The sequence below is a fragment of the Acanthopagrus latus genome, chromosome 15 (genome assembly GCF_904848185.1).
Source record: "Acanthopagrus latus isolate v.2019 chromosome 15, fAcaLat1.1, whole genome shotgun sequence".
NCBI lineage: Eukaryota > Metazoa > Chordata > Actinopteri > Spariformes > Sparidae > Acanthopagrus > Acanthopagrus latus.
The window spans coordinates 16,484,779-16,505,556 of NC_051053.1; the positions used below are offsets into that span (position 1 = coordinate 16,484,779).

The following is a 20,778-nucleotide window of genomic DNA, read 5'->3' on the forward strand; positions in this document are numbered from 1 at the left end:
TCCTGATTTTTAAAAAAAATCTGATTTCATCGTGACCTTCAAACTGAAAGTCATTCAAATCATTTAAATGATCCCAAATGTTTCCTTAATACAGAGATATCTGCTTTTATTCAAGGTAAAGGTGTGTTTCGTTGGTTGTTAGATGATGCATCTGAAAATCACCGAACATGACATAAATAAAACTTAAAAACATTATCTTGTCGGTTAATGCCTCTGCCCAACTCATAAAGATAGATTTTGATCAGTTATGGTGGCTGTTTAACGATGAAGTCAACAACTCCCATTAACCCTCACTACGTATTGTTTCACTTTTTTTGTTTTGATTGTTATTTGAGATGTTGAGCGACAGAAATTACATACTGTGAATTTAAGTTTTGTTTATTGTAGAATCACTGATGGTGATTTTTTTTTGTCAAACTCTAGAATCTTTTTTATTGGTGAATATAATTCAATCTTGACCTAATCTGTGACAAGGCACCAGGATAAACTCAATCCACTGATTTAAAATACTTTAAAATACTTCATTCTTTTTAAAGAAGAATTTGAAAATGTGACTGACAGTTGTCCAGACATAAAACCAATGATCTGTCGATCTTTCCAAATCCAAACGTGACAGTGTAACAATATCAAAGCTGTCAGTGCTAACTGAATTGTATTGTGACTTTAAAATTGAAAGTGAAATCTAAAGTAGATTTGGAGAATCGTGACACCCTTTAATATCACAGAGGTGTTAGATAGTTTGACAACATCTCATTAAATGAAGCATGGAATCACCATATTAAATCCAAAGCCTTTCAGATCCCTTATTGAACGTAATTAAGACTGGCTTTTAAAGTACTGTTGTTATGAATAACTAAAACTGAGAATCTATAATCAGCTTCTGTTAAATGAGAATAAACAAACACTGAAGTGTTAAGTGGTAGCCTGATTAACAACCCGCTTCAACGTGAAAACGAGACGAGCAGCATAAAAACTAAAATGTTGATTAATCTATTGTCACAAATGTAATCAACTATTGTCGCCTCCTGATGTTTATAAACCTTGTTTCGGGCTCACACGCTACTTGTTTCTAGATTATGGAGGCTGATACAGAAATATTAAGTGAACAAATTTAAAATATTTATAGACTAACACAAGATCACTCAGTAGAGCGCATATTTCACTATGGCCCACAAATTGAAACCACCCGTAACTCCTTAAACATGATTTAAGCTCGACAGATCTATGATCTCCATCAAATTGTAATCATAGATACCAGCCACTTAAATATGACAGATTTTTTATCATGATCGACAAACTATTCCCTGACAAATTCATGAAATTGTGAAAGAGCACTTTATCTTACAATGTGAAATACAGTGATAATCTCAGATCTGACCTGTCATCTGGATCTGCATTAAAAGTTACTGGGGTCCAGACCAGTTTGCAGAGAGCCCATTAACCAGAGGAGTGGTTTCATGTAAGCCCTCACAGATATACTTTAATTACCTAAAGCTGCAGGTAATGTTCAGTTTAACTGGCAGAGGTGAAGGTCTGTGCTGGCTGAAAACAAAAAGCGTGGCACCCCAGTGTTTTGCACATCACACTTTGCTAAAATAAGTGTGAGGAGAGATAACATGATTGAAATTGCCATCGGAGCTCGACAAATCCTGTTACTTGTTAAGGAACTGGCTGCCAGAAGACAACACTCTCCATAAGACGACCTAAATAAAATGCTACTCCCTTGATTTAATTTTTTATTTTTTGAGCTTGCTGCATTTTAATCCTCTAACGTTTGTTGTATGGTTTTCTTTTTATCTGGGTCAAACAAGGTTGAATTATATATCCTCTATGGTTAACGCCATCCTTGGCCATTTACATACACGCTGTCGTTCCTGCAAGATAAAACTAACAGCAGCAGGAATATGTCTTTGTTAAATCTGTCGACATTCTACTACTGAAATAACTTCGCTTTGGTCTACGGGTCCCACTGGGGTTAGCCCTTGAGAACACAGTCAATTGTTTCCATTATAGTGACACACCTTAAACACATCATCATCGTTTTGCATCATCACTGACAGGTGTACTATGGCACAGTGGTCATTTTTGCATCTATCACAGGTAACACATCGCACTTTAGGACTGATAACAGAAAGTGGTGTGCGTAAAATGAGACAACGTACAACTTTATTCATCCCAAAGGAAATAGTTATGCCAGAGATTGCTCTAAATAACATTTAAAAAAAACATAAAAACAACGAAACAAAAACACAACAGAGTAATAATAAAAAGCGGAGGGGTTAGGGTTTGATGCTGTGGTGACTACTTTTATTGTTCCATCACTTATTTTCTTCCATATAAGGCACAAATATGACACTCAGAATTTGATTAGGGAGTGTTTTTCAGGCAAGACGCTGGTGTTTCATAGTATGTCGCCATTCTCTACCACCCATCATCCTTTACATCGGTGCACGAGGTCAGTGCTGCTTTGAGTCACTCTGGCCGTGCGGACATGAACTGATTGAATAACCAGAGTTATAAACCCAGCCAACACAATGAGTGGAGGAGGATCCCAGCTGTAATTTGCTGCGTTTTTATGAGTGAGGATCAGATGGGAGTATAATAGCCGGCAAATACAGCTGGAGCAAATTGGGCAATGCTAGCCTCATTAGCTCATGGTTAATAGAGTCAGAGACTTGGTGCCAGGGCCTCAAAGATAATAAACTCAAAGCTGCTGATTGATATGTTGACACAAATGCAGCCAGAATATAGGCTAGTGAGCTGTGAGATGAACAACCGGTGATATCAATTAGTTTGAACAGAGTGAAGGCCAGTATCCATAATACTCTTCATACATAGGACACAAATGGTAGTGACTGTGATAATGGTAAATGCTCTCATTGTTGATTCTGATTCGCATCGCTCTAAATATTCATGATTGTCTTTATGTTCTCAAGACAAATAACCATCTCAGCATAAATAACTATAAATAAACAGCCAGTTAAGTAACTGCAATGAGAATGGAGTTGGAGGGAGAGGCAGGGGGGAAACAGGCTGTTATTGCGACCGCAGTGGCTAGATCGTAGGTTTCACCCGCTAAGCTAAAGCTTTTTCTCCTTGGCATCCTGACAGTCATTAGCAAAAGCCTGTCAGTGGCTGGCATCGCCGCTGGATCATTAACATATAGCAAAGCAAGACAGAACCATTAACCTGAAAAACACTACATCAATGCTCCGCACGATAATAATGTCTGCACATTAAAACTGCATTGTGAAAGCATTAAAATCACATTAAGGAATGCGATCTAATTGTTTTCAACCTGCCGTGAGGTGCAGCAAATCTATACCATTAGGCTTCATGTTTCCTCCTACAGAATATTTCATAATGGCTGTTGAATGGTGATTTAATGAAGAAAAGTGTGTCTCCACTCTGAATGCTGTAGCTGTATTATCTGATGATTATGGTGTCGCAGGGCAGAAGACACGGCAGTAATCACTGCGACATATGTCACACAATTGACTTTCTGCATTTGTACAGTTGAGTGTCGATAAAAACAGTTTTTAATAATGATATACACTATATTCAGATTTAGTGTATATGTTTGTCATACAGTTACTAGTATAAGTTGTATTGGCCCACCTTTACTGTGTGCTTTTAGTGGATGCTGTCATAGATTTATGGTATATGCTGTGTATGTTTTTTCAGACATTCATCTAAAAACTTGTATTAAATGAATGGTACCCAGTAAAGTCTTATAGCTGTACTCCAAATACTTCTTTTAGTTATGAAAGTTTGAAGTATGCAAAATCATTGAACGATGAGGGAGTAACGTAACGATCTTTGAATTTTTTATGAACTTCACAGGAAAACAAAAAGCTTTGAGGAAATTAGAATAACCCTTCTTGGAAAAATATACAAACTTTTTCAGCTCTGAGGCTATATTGAGCAATGTCTGCGGCACTGAATGATTTATGCAGGACTAAATAACAAATAAGATGTGATATACTGACTGTATTAATGTCACGCAGAATCACAATTCAGTTGCTAGAAAGTGAAAACTACTGGAAATATTGATTTCTTGAATGAATCATTCATCATTCAGCTTTCTTCGATTACTGTTAACATTCTGCAACAACTTTTAAAATTAATACATGTTGCAAATGATCCTTAAGGTTTCTTGGATGTTCAAAACAAATTTCAGCCCAGACAAGTGAAAAATAAGCAGTTGGTGAGGTTTAAAATACACATAGAGGTTTAGCAAAGATGATTGAATGTAGCTGAGAGAACTTAACTTCAAGAATCCACTGCTAAAAATGAATTTTGCAGGTCTCAATAAAGTTTTTATTGTTTATACTTTCAAGAAAATCCTTGACATGACCTTGGAAGGGCCTAGTTGAGTTGATATGGAATGACCCCTCCGTTTTACACCTTCTCTTCTTTTGTCTTCACAGAAGGAGCGTGAAAAGAAAAAGGAGGAGAAGAAGAAAGAGAAGGACGATGACAAAGGGGAGAGACACAACCACACGAAGGTACGTTTATCAAAAGTGAAAGATTAAATATAACCGAAAGGTGAGTTAGTTGATTGATTGAACTGATATTAACAAAAGGAGCACAGTAGTGTGTTCGTGTCTACCACCTTAGTCTGTTGATAACAAGCTAACTAAGCCTCAATATTCAGGTTCTTGGCTTTCACTAATAGCTGAGGTTTTTGGTCTGCGCTTGAATTAAGTGAAAACAGGCCTGCAAGTGCACCAGCAGTAACAAAAGGAGAGGTAAAGGAGAAACGGAGCGAGAATGCAGCCCACCGACATTGATTGTGCTTTATGTGGTTTGCTGTTTAAGCGTCGTGAAGGCCGGAATGAGGACACGGAGAAGTGCCGCTCTCTTTGTGTGTGCTTCTGAGTCAGTGTGGTGGTATGAATGCGCTATGTGTGACAACAAGAGAAGGGCAGGAGCTCTGTGCAGTCGCTCCACCTCTATCGGAGCAGGAGCTGAATCCTCCAGGGAAACTCCTCATAAACATTCATGTTTGTTCACAGATGCTTTAGGTTTTGCTTCATGCATCAGTATGGTTCATTTCTCATTCACGCACAGGAGCGTCAACATGTGATGCATAAAATATATATATACATATTCTTTTTATGTAGCCGCAAGACAAACAAACAAATGCACATATACTGTAATGTGAACCTTTAAACCTTGGCTGCCTCAAACAAGTAAGACATTTTCGACATATTGCTAATGATACATTACTGTCTGAACGCTCTCCTTCTTGTCTTTCACAATGTGTAATAATTGAAGCCCTTGCTGCCGGCAAAAATGTCTAACTTTAGTGTTTTTAAAATCTAGCTAGACTGTTAATGCTCAGTGCACCAGAAAGAGATGCCCTAACTTCATGAAGGGAAAAACTTGCATAACACTGTGATTCAAAATAAAATCTGTGAATTGACAGAAAGACAAAATGAAAGACAAAATGACTGATATTTGCCAAGGTAAGTCTGATGTGTTTTAGCTGGAATGTAATGCCAGCTCCAGAATGAGCTGCAGTCACTGACATATGGAAGAGAGGCCGGCGTATTGGCCTTTCACTGAGCACATGCAAGGGCTTTGGTATGTGGTCATGCATATCTATACTGTGTGTGTGTGCTTGAATTTGTTAGAATGAAGGGAAAGTGTGTGTGTGTGTGTGTGTGTGGTGGGGGGCAGCACTGAAGGAGTGAATGTCTGTGTTTCTGGGTCATGGTTAGTAAATTCAGAGTATTTCCTTGGCCTGCGAAGCGGTGAGGGAATAATGTAGCTCTCAGCGGTACGGGTACTGCTGTATATATGTGTGTGTGTGTGTGTGTGTGTGTGTGTGTGTGTGTGTGTTCCCTCTACAGGGAAATGGAATAAGGGTTATGGCCAACTGTACCCAACTGAGAGTGAAATGTACTCGGTCGCATTTACATTTCTTACTCTACCTCCATCTGCTCATGAACTCCAGAGCCTTTTATTACCTTATTAGAAATAATGGTCACGTTTCTATCCTATTGCAGTATTTCTGTCCTGACATATTTATGTAACAATTTTGCCTTCTACCTATGCGTTTAAGGAAGGGTTGCACAAATAAAAACTGACATGAGCTGCGGAATCATGGTTTCCATAGCAGGCTTTATGCTACGTGCAGACTATGCAGTTACAAAAGGCCCCGAAGCCAACAGGGGGCCGGCATGCTGAAATCATGTTGTGACATTAATGAGCTGACTGAACTGACAACAGGTGTGTCAGATAGCTGTAAGAAGAGCACCTTGTTGTGGTGGCTCAGCACCTCGGCACCAGGATGACCAGAATTTGGAACTGTCCTAAATTGCGAGCAATTGTCCCAAATCACGATTCCTGTCCTGTTTGTATGATGGAAATGAGCTAAAACAAGGCCTGTCTGTTTGCTGCTTGTATCTACTTGACTTGAGTCGATGCTGAGGAGACTTGGTGGTACAGTAAAGGTAGCCTGTATTATAAAGACATGCCCATTATTTTTAGCCCTGCAAAATATAGGCTAACTTACGCTCTCTATATCATGTAGTGCCCATCACCAATTTCGCCGTCTTGTTTTATGTTTTAATGTACAATTATCAATAGAAAAATATAAATAAACCAAACCACCACCACCATAGATTCACAAAATGGGGAAGCCCAAACAACATTTTGCATTTTGCCCACAAAAATCTAGTTATGGCTCTGGTGTTCTCTTATGCATTATGCTGGAATGGACACATGCAGAGGTATCAAACATATGGATGTACCATTAAATATCTATTTTAGTTTAATATGGAGTATGAGCCAATACTTGGATCTGATACTTGCAGAGGATATGTAGTGCTGACTGGCCTTTGAGGAGAAACACCTGAACGTTTTGACCTTTCTGCTGCGAGGCGACAGCTTACAAACCTGTGTAGATCATAAATTAGATCATTATAATCATATGCCAACACATCATCTCAACTCGTGTTTTAGGTGCAGTTTTGAGGTCATGAGTCTCTAGTTAACGCTGTGTAATGACTGTATCCAAAGCGTGTGTGAAGTGGCATCAAAAGCAATCACATGATAATTCCTAATCAAAGAAAACAAATTAATCTCCAGATTCTTGGAAGTGTAACTCATTCTTTCTATATGAACCCGCAAAGAGAGAATTTCAGAGCCAGTGCTAGCTGTGACGTTTCTGCATTTAAAGTAGTTAAAATGGTCTGATTCAGCCTGAGCCTACAAAATCAATAATTTCAAATTCATAAAAAAAACGAGAAGTCGCAGCCTTGAAAACATTTGAATTGAGAAATTGAGTCCAGATGTATCCACACAACACCGCAGTGTAGTACATTTTTGGTAATTTAGATTTTCATCAGCTGAAAACTTAGTGTTGATATAATTACATGCTGCTTGATCGTCTACTTGCGCTCGCCATATGGAGTCATAAATGCAAAGTGGAAGTTACAGAGTCAGCTAAAACGAGAGCAGCAGCACTTAGACTTACGCAGACAGAACAGCTGTATAAAAGAAAAAAAAACTGCAGCTGTTTCATGTACCTGTGTGTGCTGGCAGGGTCTCATTACTCTCCTGGCCAAGTCACAGAGAGACGTGACCAACAGCTGGAACGAACTGTTGTAAATGGACAAATGTCAGGTGCTGCAGCAGAGCGAAGCCTCCTCAGAGCACCGGAGGAATTTCATAGCAGCTTTTTTTACGTGAAGAATTTGTACCCTTAGTTCTGAGATATGGTATATTGTAGTTTGATTTATATATATTATAAATCAAATTACATTAAAAAAACATTACTAATATAGGTTAAAGGTGCAATGTGTAGTGATTGGCCGTCTATTGAGTTCATGATCTGAGCAAACATGCTGTTGTATTGTCACCATGACTAAAAGATGATGTTTACCATGTTTTTGCATGTAAGCGTGCTAATGTTTGCAGCTGAGGCTGTATTGGAGGGAAATTGGCCTGATGAGCGTGCTGGAGAAAAAGTCAGGGGATGTCAAGGTTATTACAGTTGATCCTCCCAGTACCATGAGTATCTGTAGCAAATTTCATGGCAATCTATCCAGTTTTTGTCAGAAAACTTTCATTCAGGACCTGAATAGTCTTCCTCGTGGTGGCTGTAGAAGCTAAAAGGATCATTGGTGATTAGCATTCATACTCAGAGGACCATTAATGTCTTCACAATTGTGTTTAGAAATCCATCACATTTGTTTTTTTTAGATATTTCAGTCTTGTCCGAAATCGTGGACTGACTGAACTGCTAACACTGCAGTCCCTAGAGGCATGGTGCCAACGTCGCCAAAAATAGAAGGTAAGGGTGTGAAAGGTAGGATGACTACACCTCAGTTCTGAGCCATATTCCAGGTGGTGGATGCGAGCAAATGTCAACACTTTTAGCAAACATGCCAGATGCCTAATCTGACCTGCTTGTTAAAGCATCCACTTGACACCAGTAACACTTCCTATGTTATGTAATCTAGCAGTCAGAAAAGACATCCTACCTTGGCTTTATTTCATTTCACTATGTGTAGATGTTTTTGTTTCTCAAGTCATATTATTAATCATTATCAATTAGTTAACAATCAGCACTGCACCACCCTAGTCAGAGTTAAAAAAAAAGTGGTTCCAGACAGAACTCTTGCCTGCTAACATGGTAATTCATGTGAGAAAAAGAAAAGGAAAGGAAAGAAGGAAGACTTTGCAGCCTCTCAGTTGACCTACAGATATGTTATACATCGATTTGAGTGTGTGTGTGTGTGTGTGTGTGTGTGTGTGTGTGTGTGTGTGTGTGTGTGTGTGTGTGTGTGTGTGTGTGTGTGTGTGTGTGTGTGTGTGTGTGTGTGTGTGTGTGTGTGTGTGTGTGTGTGTGCGCGCGTGCTGGCAGAGATATGCAGCGTCGTTTATACCCTTTTCTTCCTCCTTATCAGCTGAGCTCCTGCTGTCGATGAGCCCCAGTGTCAAGGAGATATTCGAGGACATTTTTGGTGTGTTTGTGTGTGAATGTGTGTGTGTAGAGAAAGAGAGAGAGTGTGTGTATATATATGAGAGAGAGAGAGAGAGACTTGTTAGTCTAAGTGTATGCTGACGTGCTGAAAGCTGTTTAATCTCCACTATAGCAGGAAACATGCTGACAGCCATGTTTCTCTCTGTATCTCTGTCTTCCTCTCTCCCCTCTTTTTCTACTCACTCGTTTTTCTAGTCTCTCGCACACTTTTTCCTTCCTCTTACTCACTTTCTCCTTTTCTGACTCTCTCTCCTCTTGCTTTCACCCATCAGTCCGCTGTGCACCTTCTTCCTCTCTATCTCAAAGTACTGTAGAAAAAAGCACCTCTTTCATCCTTGCATGCATATAATGTACTATACATATCTATAGAGGGGACAAACACACACACACACACACACACACACACACACACACACACACACACACACACAGGTTTCAGGATGGAGCGGTCCAAGCTTTAATCAGCAGAAATATTTCATCTCCTTTCACTGCGCTTCATTTCCTTTCCCCCAGGTTTAAACAACCAGCACTTCTGCTTCTTCTTTTTCTTGGCTTTTTATTAAAACAAATAAAAACATTGTGTGTATAATACTTTTAAATGCACCAGTTGCTGAACTAATTTGAGTGAAGTAGGCTGGGTAAGCATTTGATATTATAACAGTCCAGTGAAACTCAGGGATTGTGATGATTAAAGATAATGATGCATACATAGTGTGTGTATTAAATCTGCTGAAATTAGATTGATCTGGAGAATGATAAATATTGCTGTGTATCACACCTCAGTGGCTGTGTTTCAAAGGGGTACTTCACTTATTTGATTTAACACTTCCATGCAGTTGAGACTCACAGGTGGCAGTCACATAATATTGCAACTTTAAATCCATAGAAAGTGTTAAGCTGGATCCTCAGTTTGCATGAATGTAACCAGAAGCATATTTTTCTTTTGTTAGATCCTCTCCCAAGGTTGTAATACAGACTTTCTATTCTGTCCAAATTTGAAGCTTTCAATCCAGTCTGAGATAGCATCAGGTTTACTTTCTCAAACCTGGCAGAGCTCCTCCAGAGCCCAAGAGAACGTTACACAATCCCCATTTAGCCAAAGTTAACTTAAGCCTGAAGGGTTGACCTAAAGTTTATTATTTAACAGTATGTTTTGCCTTTCAGCTCTACAGTGTTTTCCTCCATCTGTCTTCATTGTAGATAACTTTAAGGGCTGAATTTATTATTTGCTTAATTGATTATTCGATCGACCAAAAATGAATCAGCAACAGGTTTGGTAACAGATGAACTGTTTGTCCTTTCTTTCAGAAAACAATCCCGTCCAATGTGAGGATTTGCTGCTATTCTTTGTCATACATGACAGTTACAGCTTTGGAAAAGGATGTGTTCAATTCAGAATGTTATTGATTTAAGACTTTTTCTTCTGGATCTAGTCTGATGAGGAATACAAACTGCTTCTGAACTTCTGTACAGTGTGTTTGTGATGATGAACGTCACCCGCAAGACAAACAAATCAGGAAGGCAAACTCATCTCTTGCCGATGGGAAAGGAGTCGATCCCCTATTCTTGGCGGTTTACTTATGTGTGATTACATACGCTTGTCAATTGTGATTTGAAAATCTTTTCAATGAAAACATAAACAATATAAACAAAATTGATTAAATCATTAAAGTTAATTTACTGGTGATACACGCCTCCATTCTTTCATTTTCTATAGATGCAATATAACAAAAGAATATTGAAAATGCCACTCATTGAAGTTTATGTAATGCAGAGGTATTATTCATAGCATGCCATGTGCCTTAATGAAATAATTAAAAAATAATTGCTGTTGCTGTAGGACTCGGTTGGCTCTGTCTCATAAGACTTTTAATTCTGAAAGTGATTGAAGCGTCCATTATTTCCCTGCAGTTTTTGCAGCAGTGTTGGTGGGGGGTTATTTGGGATTTGATTGCCCATCCATTTCTGTTTTGATTACAATTTGCTTTTATTTTCAGTGCAGCTTTTATTTTGAATAACTGAGTATTAAAAAATCTGGGTGTGTGCTATTGTGTGTTATTTTAGGAGAAGAGAATAAATTGGAACTGTGAGACAAATGTTATGCCACACTTGCTCACTCCTACGGAGGATGGAGGCAACATTAGAGACTGATTTTGGCCAGACCTGTGCTTCAGGTGCAGGTGCAAGTGTTGTTGAGAGGATAGCGAGACAGTTCTCTAACCAAAAGATCAAGGTTGAATCCTGCATGAATTCATCAACTGCCATGTCTCTCGAGAAGATCATGAACCCGATCCTGAACCCTCACACCTGAAACTGTTGTGACGTTCTTTTCGTCTCAGCACTTGTTTACACAAAACCTTGAATGCTGTTCCTTGAGAATAAATTAGCGGCTAAAAGATTCAGATCTGAAAATGTAAAAATGTGGCTCTCGACTTGACTTAGCGAAATGAATCCCTTCACTCATGTAAAAGTACCGTTCACGTGTCAGTGATTCACTGAGTTGTTCGATAAGGACTCAATTAACATACCTCATTATTTCTGTACTGGCTGTTTCATTTTTTTCTGTCTTTGTATCCATGCAGCATGCGTCAGCATTGATGACATACACTTATTAAGATAAGAAAGCTTAGATGTTGTTTTGGTAGCTGACTTCTTGGATTTCGAGGCCATGTTACACAACAGTTATACTGGTTAGCAAAACTAGATTGCACATTTTTCTGAGGAAAGTCTTGGTAGGAAGATATTTGCTGAAACATATTGGCTCTTATAATTGATGGTGTGTTTTTTTTTTGTTTTTTTTTACTTCTTTAATCAAGTGTACTGAAGTATAGATTTTTTCTCTAGTGTTGTCAGACAGATGTTTGGACAGATGTTAGGCTGCCTCGTTGCTTTACGGCACGTCAATCCAGTGTGTCAGTGACTGAAGCTTGCTTGCTGTATCTTACCTCAGCATATCAGTGCCTTAAGAGTAGTTTCACCTGTGCATCAGTCTTAATAGTGCAAGTCAGAAGGGGAGTCAAAGCCCTAGAAATAACTAACTCACCATGTGAGATGTGGAAAATATAATCCCTCCCTATCTAAACTTGGCTTGCTGTGAGACTGGGACCATAGTTAGACCATAGCATTTATTCAACCTGTCACTGAAGGTGCAGTTTCTCAGTATAGAGATCTTCCCAGAGTGACATGCTAATGAAATATAAATGCTAATTGGATTAATGACACTCAGTACATTTACATGATGTCAGAAAAAGTCGGACTGTTGAGTTAGTCATCAGCAGTGTTGAGATTGAGTTCCAGAAGAGCATATGAACGTTGTGTCTTCTGTTCATTGTCGAGATGTGATAGATGTAGGGAGCATCCTTTTGATGGCTCGCGCTTTTGGTTTTGCTCTAGATTAGTAGTATTTTGTCGCAGTTCTCATTATTTTCATACGTGCCCTTTTTCACGCTCTGTTGTTATTACTTCAAAGTTATTTTGACCTTCAAAATCTCACTCAGATTCGCTCCTCACGGACCAAATCATTTATTTTCGTGTTTTCAGCCGAAGGGCAGACGGGGTGATGTATCTATTAATTGACGGAAGGAACTCTGGGATATGTTGGGCATTTAAATGAAAAATTAACCACAAGCATTGACTTATCCGTTCAACTTTCCTTAAATCATATCTCAGCAACATATTCACCATCTGCAGTCATAGAGAAAACTCCATTTTGGAGGTGATCGTCTGATTTTGACCCTGAAATATTACAGAGGAATACTTCAGGCAATCCTATAGGTAATGTGGCCAAAAACTAATTACAAGTGTTGATATGAATGTAGACAGTCATACACAGACATTCATGCTGACAGGCAAAACAGAATATCAAGTAGTTGTTTTTTTTCTTCTCTGTATTCAAATGAACCATTCTTATTCTGCTTGATTGGGGTTGTCAAAGATCAACTTTGTCTCCTTCTCCACATTTCCTATCCCAGGCCTGCAGGCACTAATTAGACTACAGCAGTGATCGGAAGCTGGCATCTGATTGTGTGTTTGTGTGTTGTGTTCTCACAGAGATAGAAAGCTGAGGAAATCCTCTAAAATTAAGCTGTTTGGCTGCACATCACTTTTAAAAAAAAGTGTTTACATGTTAAGATTAAGGATTAGGATTACATGTTTTTTTTCAGTGTTGAGGGCAAAGGTTTGGATTGTAGACGTGTTTCATTATGAATCACAGGCCTGCCAAATTGTCAATCTTTCAGAATCAAGTTGAGTGGTGTTTTGAGACTATTTTCACCAGAAAATTGTTTGTTCAGATGACTAAAAACATCAATTTTGGACGAGTACCTGAGGAGAACCTCGCTTCTTTAGGACTAAAGTAGACGTGATGTGACCTTGTTAGTGGTCACAATTGTGCCACAAAACCTTTTAAGGAAGAGGTTTGAAAGGATGATTGGCTCAACAAAGAATGTGATCCAGTTGCTTTTGCCCACCAACAACACAGTCTTTCTCTAAGTCTTTATTGCCTAAACCTTAATAATTAACGTGGCAGATCCAATATTTAATTAATTTATTTTGTCGTGGATATATGTGTTTTGGAATGCAGAAGCTCTGGTTATATGGTCAATATTCCTTCAATCAGGCTGATATCATTTGGATTAGAGATTCCAACTTTACTGTTTACATGGACGCTTAGTAAAGTAATCCGATAAGATGCATGTGTACGCGCCCCAAAGCATTTATGCAGAATGGAACTTTGATCAGAAGCATTTGATCTGCTGCACATAAAACAGGAGGAGGCGTATTTTTTTTTTTCCAGTTTTGTTGAGAAAATTCAATTCAGCTACATTCATTAAATCCTTCATGCACTCCGCCTTTTACAGCAGTTTTCAAGATGGGGCCACATTGTGTCCTGGGGACCAATGTGAGTATTATCTGGTGTTCTTCATAACCTCAGCAGTGCATAAAGCGCTCCTGCAAACTTTTAATAGGGAGAGAGTCCAACAACAAAGGTGTATCCACCACAAACTATCACCCTAATGCTACACGCACTTGAGGAAAATGTGCACCGAAAGGATGTTTTTACTCCAGCTATCGGAGAATCGATCAACATTTACATGGATATTTGCCGCTAATATTTATCTATTGAATGAATTATCAACGATTTACACCCCCCCCCATTAAAAATTCATTCAGATCAGAATGGATCAGTCTCTCCAGATTTGGTGGTTTACATGATGTATTTTTATTCAGATTACGAGACTATCGGCGTCCTTTTGACGAGGACGTGATGTGAAATGCACATAGCCTACACTGGCTGAGCTTTTGTTCACATTTTCCCAAAACATACTAAGCAATCATTGTTGATGACAGAGAATGTCAGCCACATGCCACGTCTTAAGAATAGAAATTCAAAAATATTTATTTATTTATTTATTTATGACATACACTTGTGCAAGAAATAGGCATGTGCCATGACAAAGTAAAGGGAAAGGCCAGCGTGTACCCTGCACTCAGGCTACAAAAACACAGTTTTTAAGGCAAGAAGTGACTCCATTATCTCTCCGGCTGCTCTCAGCCTCTCCTCACCTACATTCATCTCCATCTCTCCTTCATTTGTCCCTCCCTCTGTCCTTCTCTCCTCCTCCCTCTCTCTCTCTCTCTCTAGCTCTCCGCATGTCTGTCTCTCTCTCTCTCTACAAACACTAAATCACTGCCGTCCCATCGGACTGCTGGCGTATGTTGTCTTTTTCTTTCAGCCTATGAATAAATTATCAAAGAGAACAAGAGGCTTCTTTCCTTCATGGAAAACACTGGCGCTTTCCTTTGTTGGAGATAGAAATGAAGGAGTGTGTGTGTGTGTGTGTGTGTGTGTGCGTGTGCGTGTGCGTGCATGCTTGTGTGTGGAGATGCGTTTGTGTGTATCTTTGTTCATTCAGTGTAGGGATTTGGGGAGTGTGTTATCGCTAGGTGCTCCGTACATCTGGACTGAGTTGGGCTCTCAAAGGTTCCCATGATTGGATGTGGCACACAAACACACGCACACACACACACTCAGCAGCAGCAGTTGCAGGAGCTAAAGCATATCTGTGGTCGATTGGAGTTAGTTTGAGCGGATGGTGTGAAGGGCAGCTAAAGGAGCAGCGTTCTGTGACTAATAACGTGACACACACGCGCGCACGCCACACACATAGAAACGGCACTCTCTGAGGTTTAGCAGTCAAAGGATCGATAACGTAGCCACAAGGAGGCCAATCAATAAGCTGGATTTGCACCACTGGAGGAAGAGAATCAAGCCGGTTTCCCAAGAAAACACACACACACACAATACAGATGCAACTGTAAACGCACATGTCTAATCACCCCGCTATAAATGAACGGATACACAAATACACAAACCGGCTTGCTCCTCCCTTCTCGTACACACACATAAACACACACAAACTGCTGAGACAGTTATGTCCCGGCTTACCTCTCCAGACAGAGCAGGCCAGGTCCGCTCAGCTAGCTGGCATTTACGGAGCTCAGGGCTTTGTCAAATATATCATGCCACAGATTTATTGTCAGCCATAGATTTGTGTCAAGGCCCTGCTGATGTGTGTGAAGGAGATGATCTCTAACCTATTTATTTTGACAGTGATCAGTAAATATTGCCGGGAGCAAGGGACTCGTTGAGAGCCGTCTCCTAATATTCTAGATGCTTCATGCAGCTATTTTTCTATAACCTTCAGTGTTATTGTTGTTATTTTGCATTTGTATTTTAATAATCACACCGAATGGTCCTTCATCTTCTCACCATCCAGCCTGAAATCGTGTTCCAACAGAGCGTTTGAGCAGATTACCTGCCAAATTTAAAAAGCTTGGCACAAGGGAAATGCGAGGGGTTATGACGGCTGGCAATTTTCTTACTGTCTTGTTGATATTTTACTCTAATTACACTCATTTCTGCAAATGCAACTAAATTAAAAGTGGTAAATTTTACACATTACCGTACTAGGCTTGGTCTTTCTCTTCTGTTATGGGGAACAATGAGCTTTTCCTCAGCCACTCAAATGGTAAACCGTTTCTGCTGCCTCCCAAAATGTATTTTCTTCAGAAGTTTAAATGGCTGCTTGCCGCATCTTGCAAAGCACTGTAGTAACAGTAAGTCTTTGTTATCTGACATTACCAGTTCTTGGAGGAAACTTGAACTTTTGGGTTAAATTATCCAACAATCCACTGAGATTTAGACAATAAATATTGTCAATTGCTGAGGATATGAGTGTTATTTTGGTGTGATTTGGCAAAGTGATCAACTGCTTTGCAGTGGAGAGCACAGGTATGCTAGTTGAGCATTAATGAGAGTGTATGGATTGCTAAGTTTACTTATATTGCGCTTTTCTGGTCTACTGATCACCCAAAGTGCTTTACAACCCCCATTTACGGTGACACTGTGCCATTCACAGCTCTTCCTAACCAAAGCTCCCCATGATGTTTCTGCAGTCAGCCATTCACGCTTCCACTAACACACTGATTTGGCAGCCATTGTGAGCACATCAGGATTCAGTTTTTCCCCTAGTGGTTGGGATTAGGGGTAGGGTAACCACTAGGGCTGCACGATATTGGAAAAAAACTACATTGCAATTTTTTTAACCCTGTGATATATATTGTGATAAGAAAAAAATACAGGAATTTTCATCAGATGACGTGAATAGCATGTTAGGTTATGCTGCACTGCTGCTATATTGTGGACAATTAACCTGTACTGACCTTTTTGTTGTGCTGAGCTGTGTTGTACCGACATAAATGGTCAAACAAATTAGTTGTGTTACCTCTCGTTGTGGCAACAGATGCAAGACACTGTCGACACAGAACACCTGTTTGGTCAAGATCATCCTTCTTGTAGCCGAAATAATTCCAGATAACTGACGTTTCTTTTCTTTTTGGCACCAAGTCTTGGTTATCGATGATTTCATCTTGTTTGTTGTCTCTTTTTCAAAGTTGTTACCAGCGACTCACTCCATGTGCAGGGGGTGTGGTCTGCTTCGGCACACTGATTAAGAACTAACACACCATGTGCACAAACAAATAAAAAGGGGCCTTTTTAGCACTTTGCGATAGAGTAATGAATGACACATGCTACCATAGACAAAAAAAACAAAAAAAACAAATTGAGTCTGGGGCCCTGGCTGCCAACAAAGTATTTAAACAGTGCGAATGCAAAGTGTAGAGGCTCTGGGTGTATTGAAAATGCACTCATCAAATATTGTCCTCCTCCGTTCTAGTGCTGCTACTGTGTCTCATACACACTAATTGGTTTTTCACACACCTGCACACCAACAGTTGCTAAAACACCAACTAATAGAACAAATAGAACTGATAAGACAGTTTATCACATGCAGACATACTGTAATTACAACCTCCCTCTCACTCGGTCTTTTTCTCACACACTTTCAGTTTTCAGTTCGTCAACTCTCTCCATTGCACACGGACACACACGCACGCGCATGCACCAGAGTTTTGTGTTTGTTGTTGAAGGCTCAGTATAGTCCGGACACCAGATGTAAAACCTCCTAAATCCAATTACTTTATGCAAAGTGGCAGAGGGGTGGGTTCACAGCAGCAACATGACGTCCAGTCCTGCTCCCTCGACGTTGTAGCAGGACATGAGAGGCTACGTGGGAAGTGACAAGCAAAAAAAAAACAAAAACAGCCTGACTGAAGTACAAAACAGCCTCGCAGACACGCAACTGCTCACACAACTCTGATCTCTAAAGGTTAAAAAAAACTAAAACCTGAAGAAATTGCCCTGTGTGCCGAGGAAATCGCTAGCCCAGTGTTCCGTATTAGCACCAGCATGGTAATCCAGCTTGTTGCGCGTGCCTCTCCCAAATCAAGCTGTGTGTGTTCCCTAAATCCATGCCTAAATCCATGTGTGCGAGTCCGTGCCTGAGTGTGTGCGTACATCTAATCCACTCCGTCAAGTGTGTTCCTCAAGACAACTTGGGCATTGGGTGTGTGTTCCCTGAGTCGGAGCGGCTGCCGTGTGTGTGTGTGTATGTGTGTGTGTGTGTGTGTGTGTGTGTGTGTTTTCTTTAAACCCAGCAAACAAATTCTAACCTGAAGCTGCCTGCCACTTTCTCCAAGACACAGCCTAACAAGATTCTCGATGCTCCGAAAGCTCTCCTGCTTAGTGACAAATAAAATTCACTTCTGAAAACACCTTAAAATACCCTGTTCAAATTGGTGTGTGTGTGTGTGTGTGTGTTTGTGTGTGCGTGTGTGTGTTCGCTGCCAGTGTTTTGATTTGATTAGGTATTCTTTTCCCTGAACAGCACCGTCACGCATCAGCCGTCAGACCATACCGTGACCTTCCTCAAACAGTCGAGTGTGTGTGTGTGTGCGCGCGTGCCTGTGTGTGTGTTGTTTGTGTCTCTGTGATGCAAATATTTGAAGGGTGTGTGTTGTGTTCCACCGTGCTGTGTTTTTTTTGTGTATGTTACTTGAATTCGTGTTTGTTTTCACCTTTATTTGCATGAGTATGTGTCTTTTTACCAGTTTGTTTTTATGTCATGGTGTGTTTTTTCTTCGTGTGCGTGTGTGTGTTGAAATGCAATGGGTTCTCCATGACTGTCAGATGAATGTAACTGGGTGGAAGAGATGCTTTCGTGTGGCAGCTTAAGATCTCCTCTCTGTGACAAAACCTTTTAGATTGTGTGTGTGTGTGTGTGTGTGTGTGTGTGTGTGTCAGTGCCACCAGCTGAGTGACAGATCGTGTTGGATGGTGCAGAACTGCAGCAGCCTGGCACACTTAACAGCCTCTGACTTACTGCGGTGCCACACACACACACACACACACACACACACACACACACACACACACACACACACACACACACACACACAGGGACTTTGTTCTGTCTTTCCGGGTAGAGCTGGGGTGCTGCCGACTTTATGATACGGACATCTCGGTGTGTATTGATAATGTACTTTCAACACACACACTGGCCGGCTGCCACCGTCTCCTCACTGTGTCTCGTCATCGCTCCTCTCCTCTTGTCATCCCCTCAGTTCAGCCTTTGTTTCTCATCTTCCATTTCTGTCTTCATCATGACTCATCACACTGTCTTTTCTCCTGCCTCCCTGTTCTTCCCTTTGTCATGATCCCCTCCTGTCATTGTTTTAGCCTGTCCTCGTCTTCATCTTCATCCACCTCCTCGTCCTCTCCACCTACCTTACATTCCTCCCCATCCCTCTGTCTCCCTCGCTTCATATCCGACACTCGGCTTTCTCTCCAGTCTTTATTTTCCCTGTTCTCCCCTCCCCCCAGGTTGACCTCATCCTCCCTTTCCTCCTCAGTGAACTGTGGTTCTGTCTTTGGCGTCATTGGCTCATCCAGCCATTGGCAGTTTCTATTATTCTCTTTTATAGTGTTAATGAGGCAGCTGTCAGCCACAAGAAAACAATCCGCTCCCTGCAGCGCAACAGCAACTACTAATGTCGTACAGTTCTGGTTCAACTTCTCTCGCTGCTGTGAGTAGTCTCGATTAACGGTGCAAACGGTAAATTCAGCATAATGTACATGTTCACAGCAATAATTTCATCAGTGCAACAATAATCCCGTCATATTCCCAACTTTTTTTCTTTTCATTTCTCTTTATAAGAAAAGCTGATCTCAGCTGAACGTTAAAGGCCATCCACTACCGTTGGATTATTCACTTGGAGCGTCTGGAAAGCTTTTACTGTGAAATATCTGTGCAGGATGTAGCTATATAAGGAATGAAAAAATGGAAAAAAGTGATTGGAATTAATCATGAAAATAATTATTGCATGATAACACATCTCAAATCAGACTTAAAGGTCCAATTTGTAGGATTTAGTGACATCTAGGGGTGCGGTTGCAGATATCAACCAACTGAACAACCCTCAACTCACCCCAGAGCCAGTGTTGGGTTTGTCTCCTCTGGGCCACTGTAGAATCATGGTGGCACAACACAGTGGACTCCCTCTGTAGCTGTCAAAGGCTCATTCTAAGGTAACAAAAACACAAACATTCTTATTTTCAGGCGATGAAAACACATTTTTGAATATGATTTTACATTTCTGCTAGTGGACCTTCAGAAACCCTCCTAAATCTTACACACTGGACCTTTAATTGTACAGCTGCTACCATGACCAGGTCTCTATTGCAGAAGAGGTCTTGATCTCAGTGAGACTTCCTGGTGAAATAAATGTGTAATGAATCCAATTAGAATAACCATTGTCCAACAGTGGTCTCAGTGTCGCCTGGAAGCTCACAAAAAGCAAGTGAGGGGACGAGTTGAGTTAATTTGGTCACACTCTAATTCACCGATTTGTTAAAATCACTTCTACTTTGCTGGTTTGTTTTTCATTCATTCATTCAGTGTTTAGCGCCTGTCAGTGCAACACATCCTGCATCCTGCTTTCTTACTTTGAGCACGCACATCAAGGTGCACAACTCTTTCGCTCTATCTGTCAGATGTCTTTGGCTATTTATCGGGGCGGCTTTTAATGTGACACATCCGGAGTGGGTGGAATTGTAAATTGATGAGGAAAGTAGTAAATGAATTCCAGGTTAACAGGTTTCGTTCGAGGTAACGGTGCGTCAAATTTGGTCACACATCACTTCAGGTGAGAGTCGGCGTGAGGAAAGAAGTCGACGGATGTGACTTAACATGATGCGAATAGAACTTTAAAACAACTTGGGTAGATTTTCCTCAGCGGTGGTGGTTGTTTAACAGTGAAGACAACAACTCCCATGACTGACTGCAGCTTCAGTAGTGCTGGTCGCAGCGCCGCAGCTG

The 20,778-nt window shown here is 40.5% G+C and overlaps 1 protein-coding gene across 4 annotated transcripts in view; it reads left to right on the forward strand.

Moving 5' to 3' along the window:
- Positions 1 to 20,778, forward strand: part of LOC119033208 (stromal membrane-associated protein 1-like) — an 85,700-nt gene that overhangs the window by 28,248 nt on the left and 36,674 nt on the right. For 3 of the 4 annotated variants that reach the window (XM_037123002.1, XM_037123003.1, XM_037123004.1), the window contains one exon: positions 4,431 to 4,508. In XM_037123002.1, the coding sequence (XP_036978897.1) occupies positions 4,431 to 4,508 (78 nt within the window). The remainder of the gene's footprint in view (positions 1 to 4,430; positions 4,509 to 20,778) is intronic. The other variant, XM_037123005.1, reaches the window with a different exon arrangement.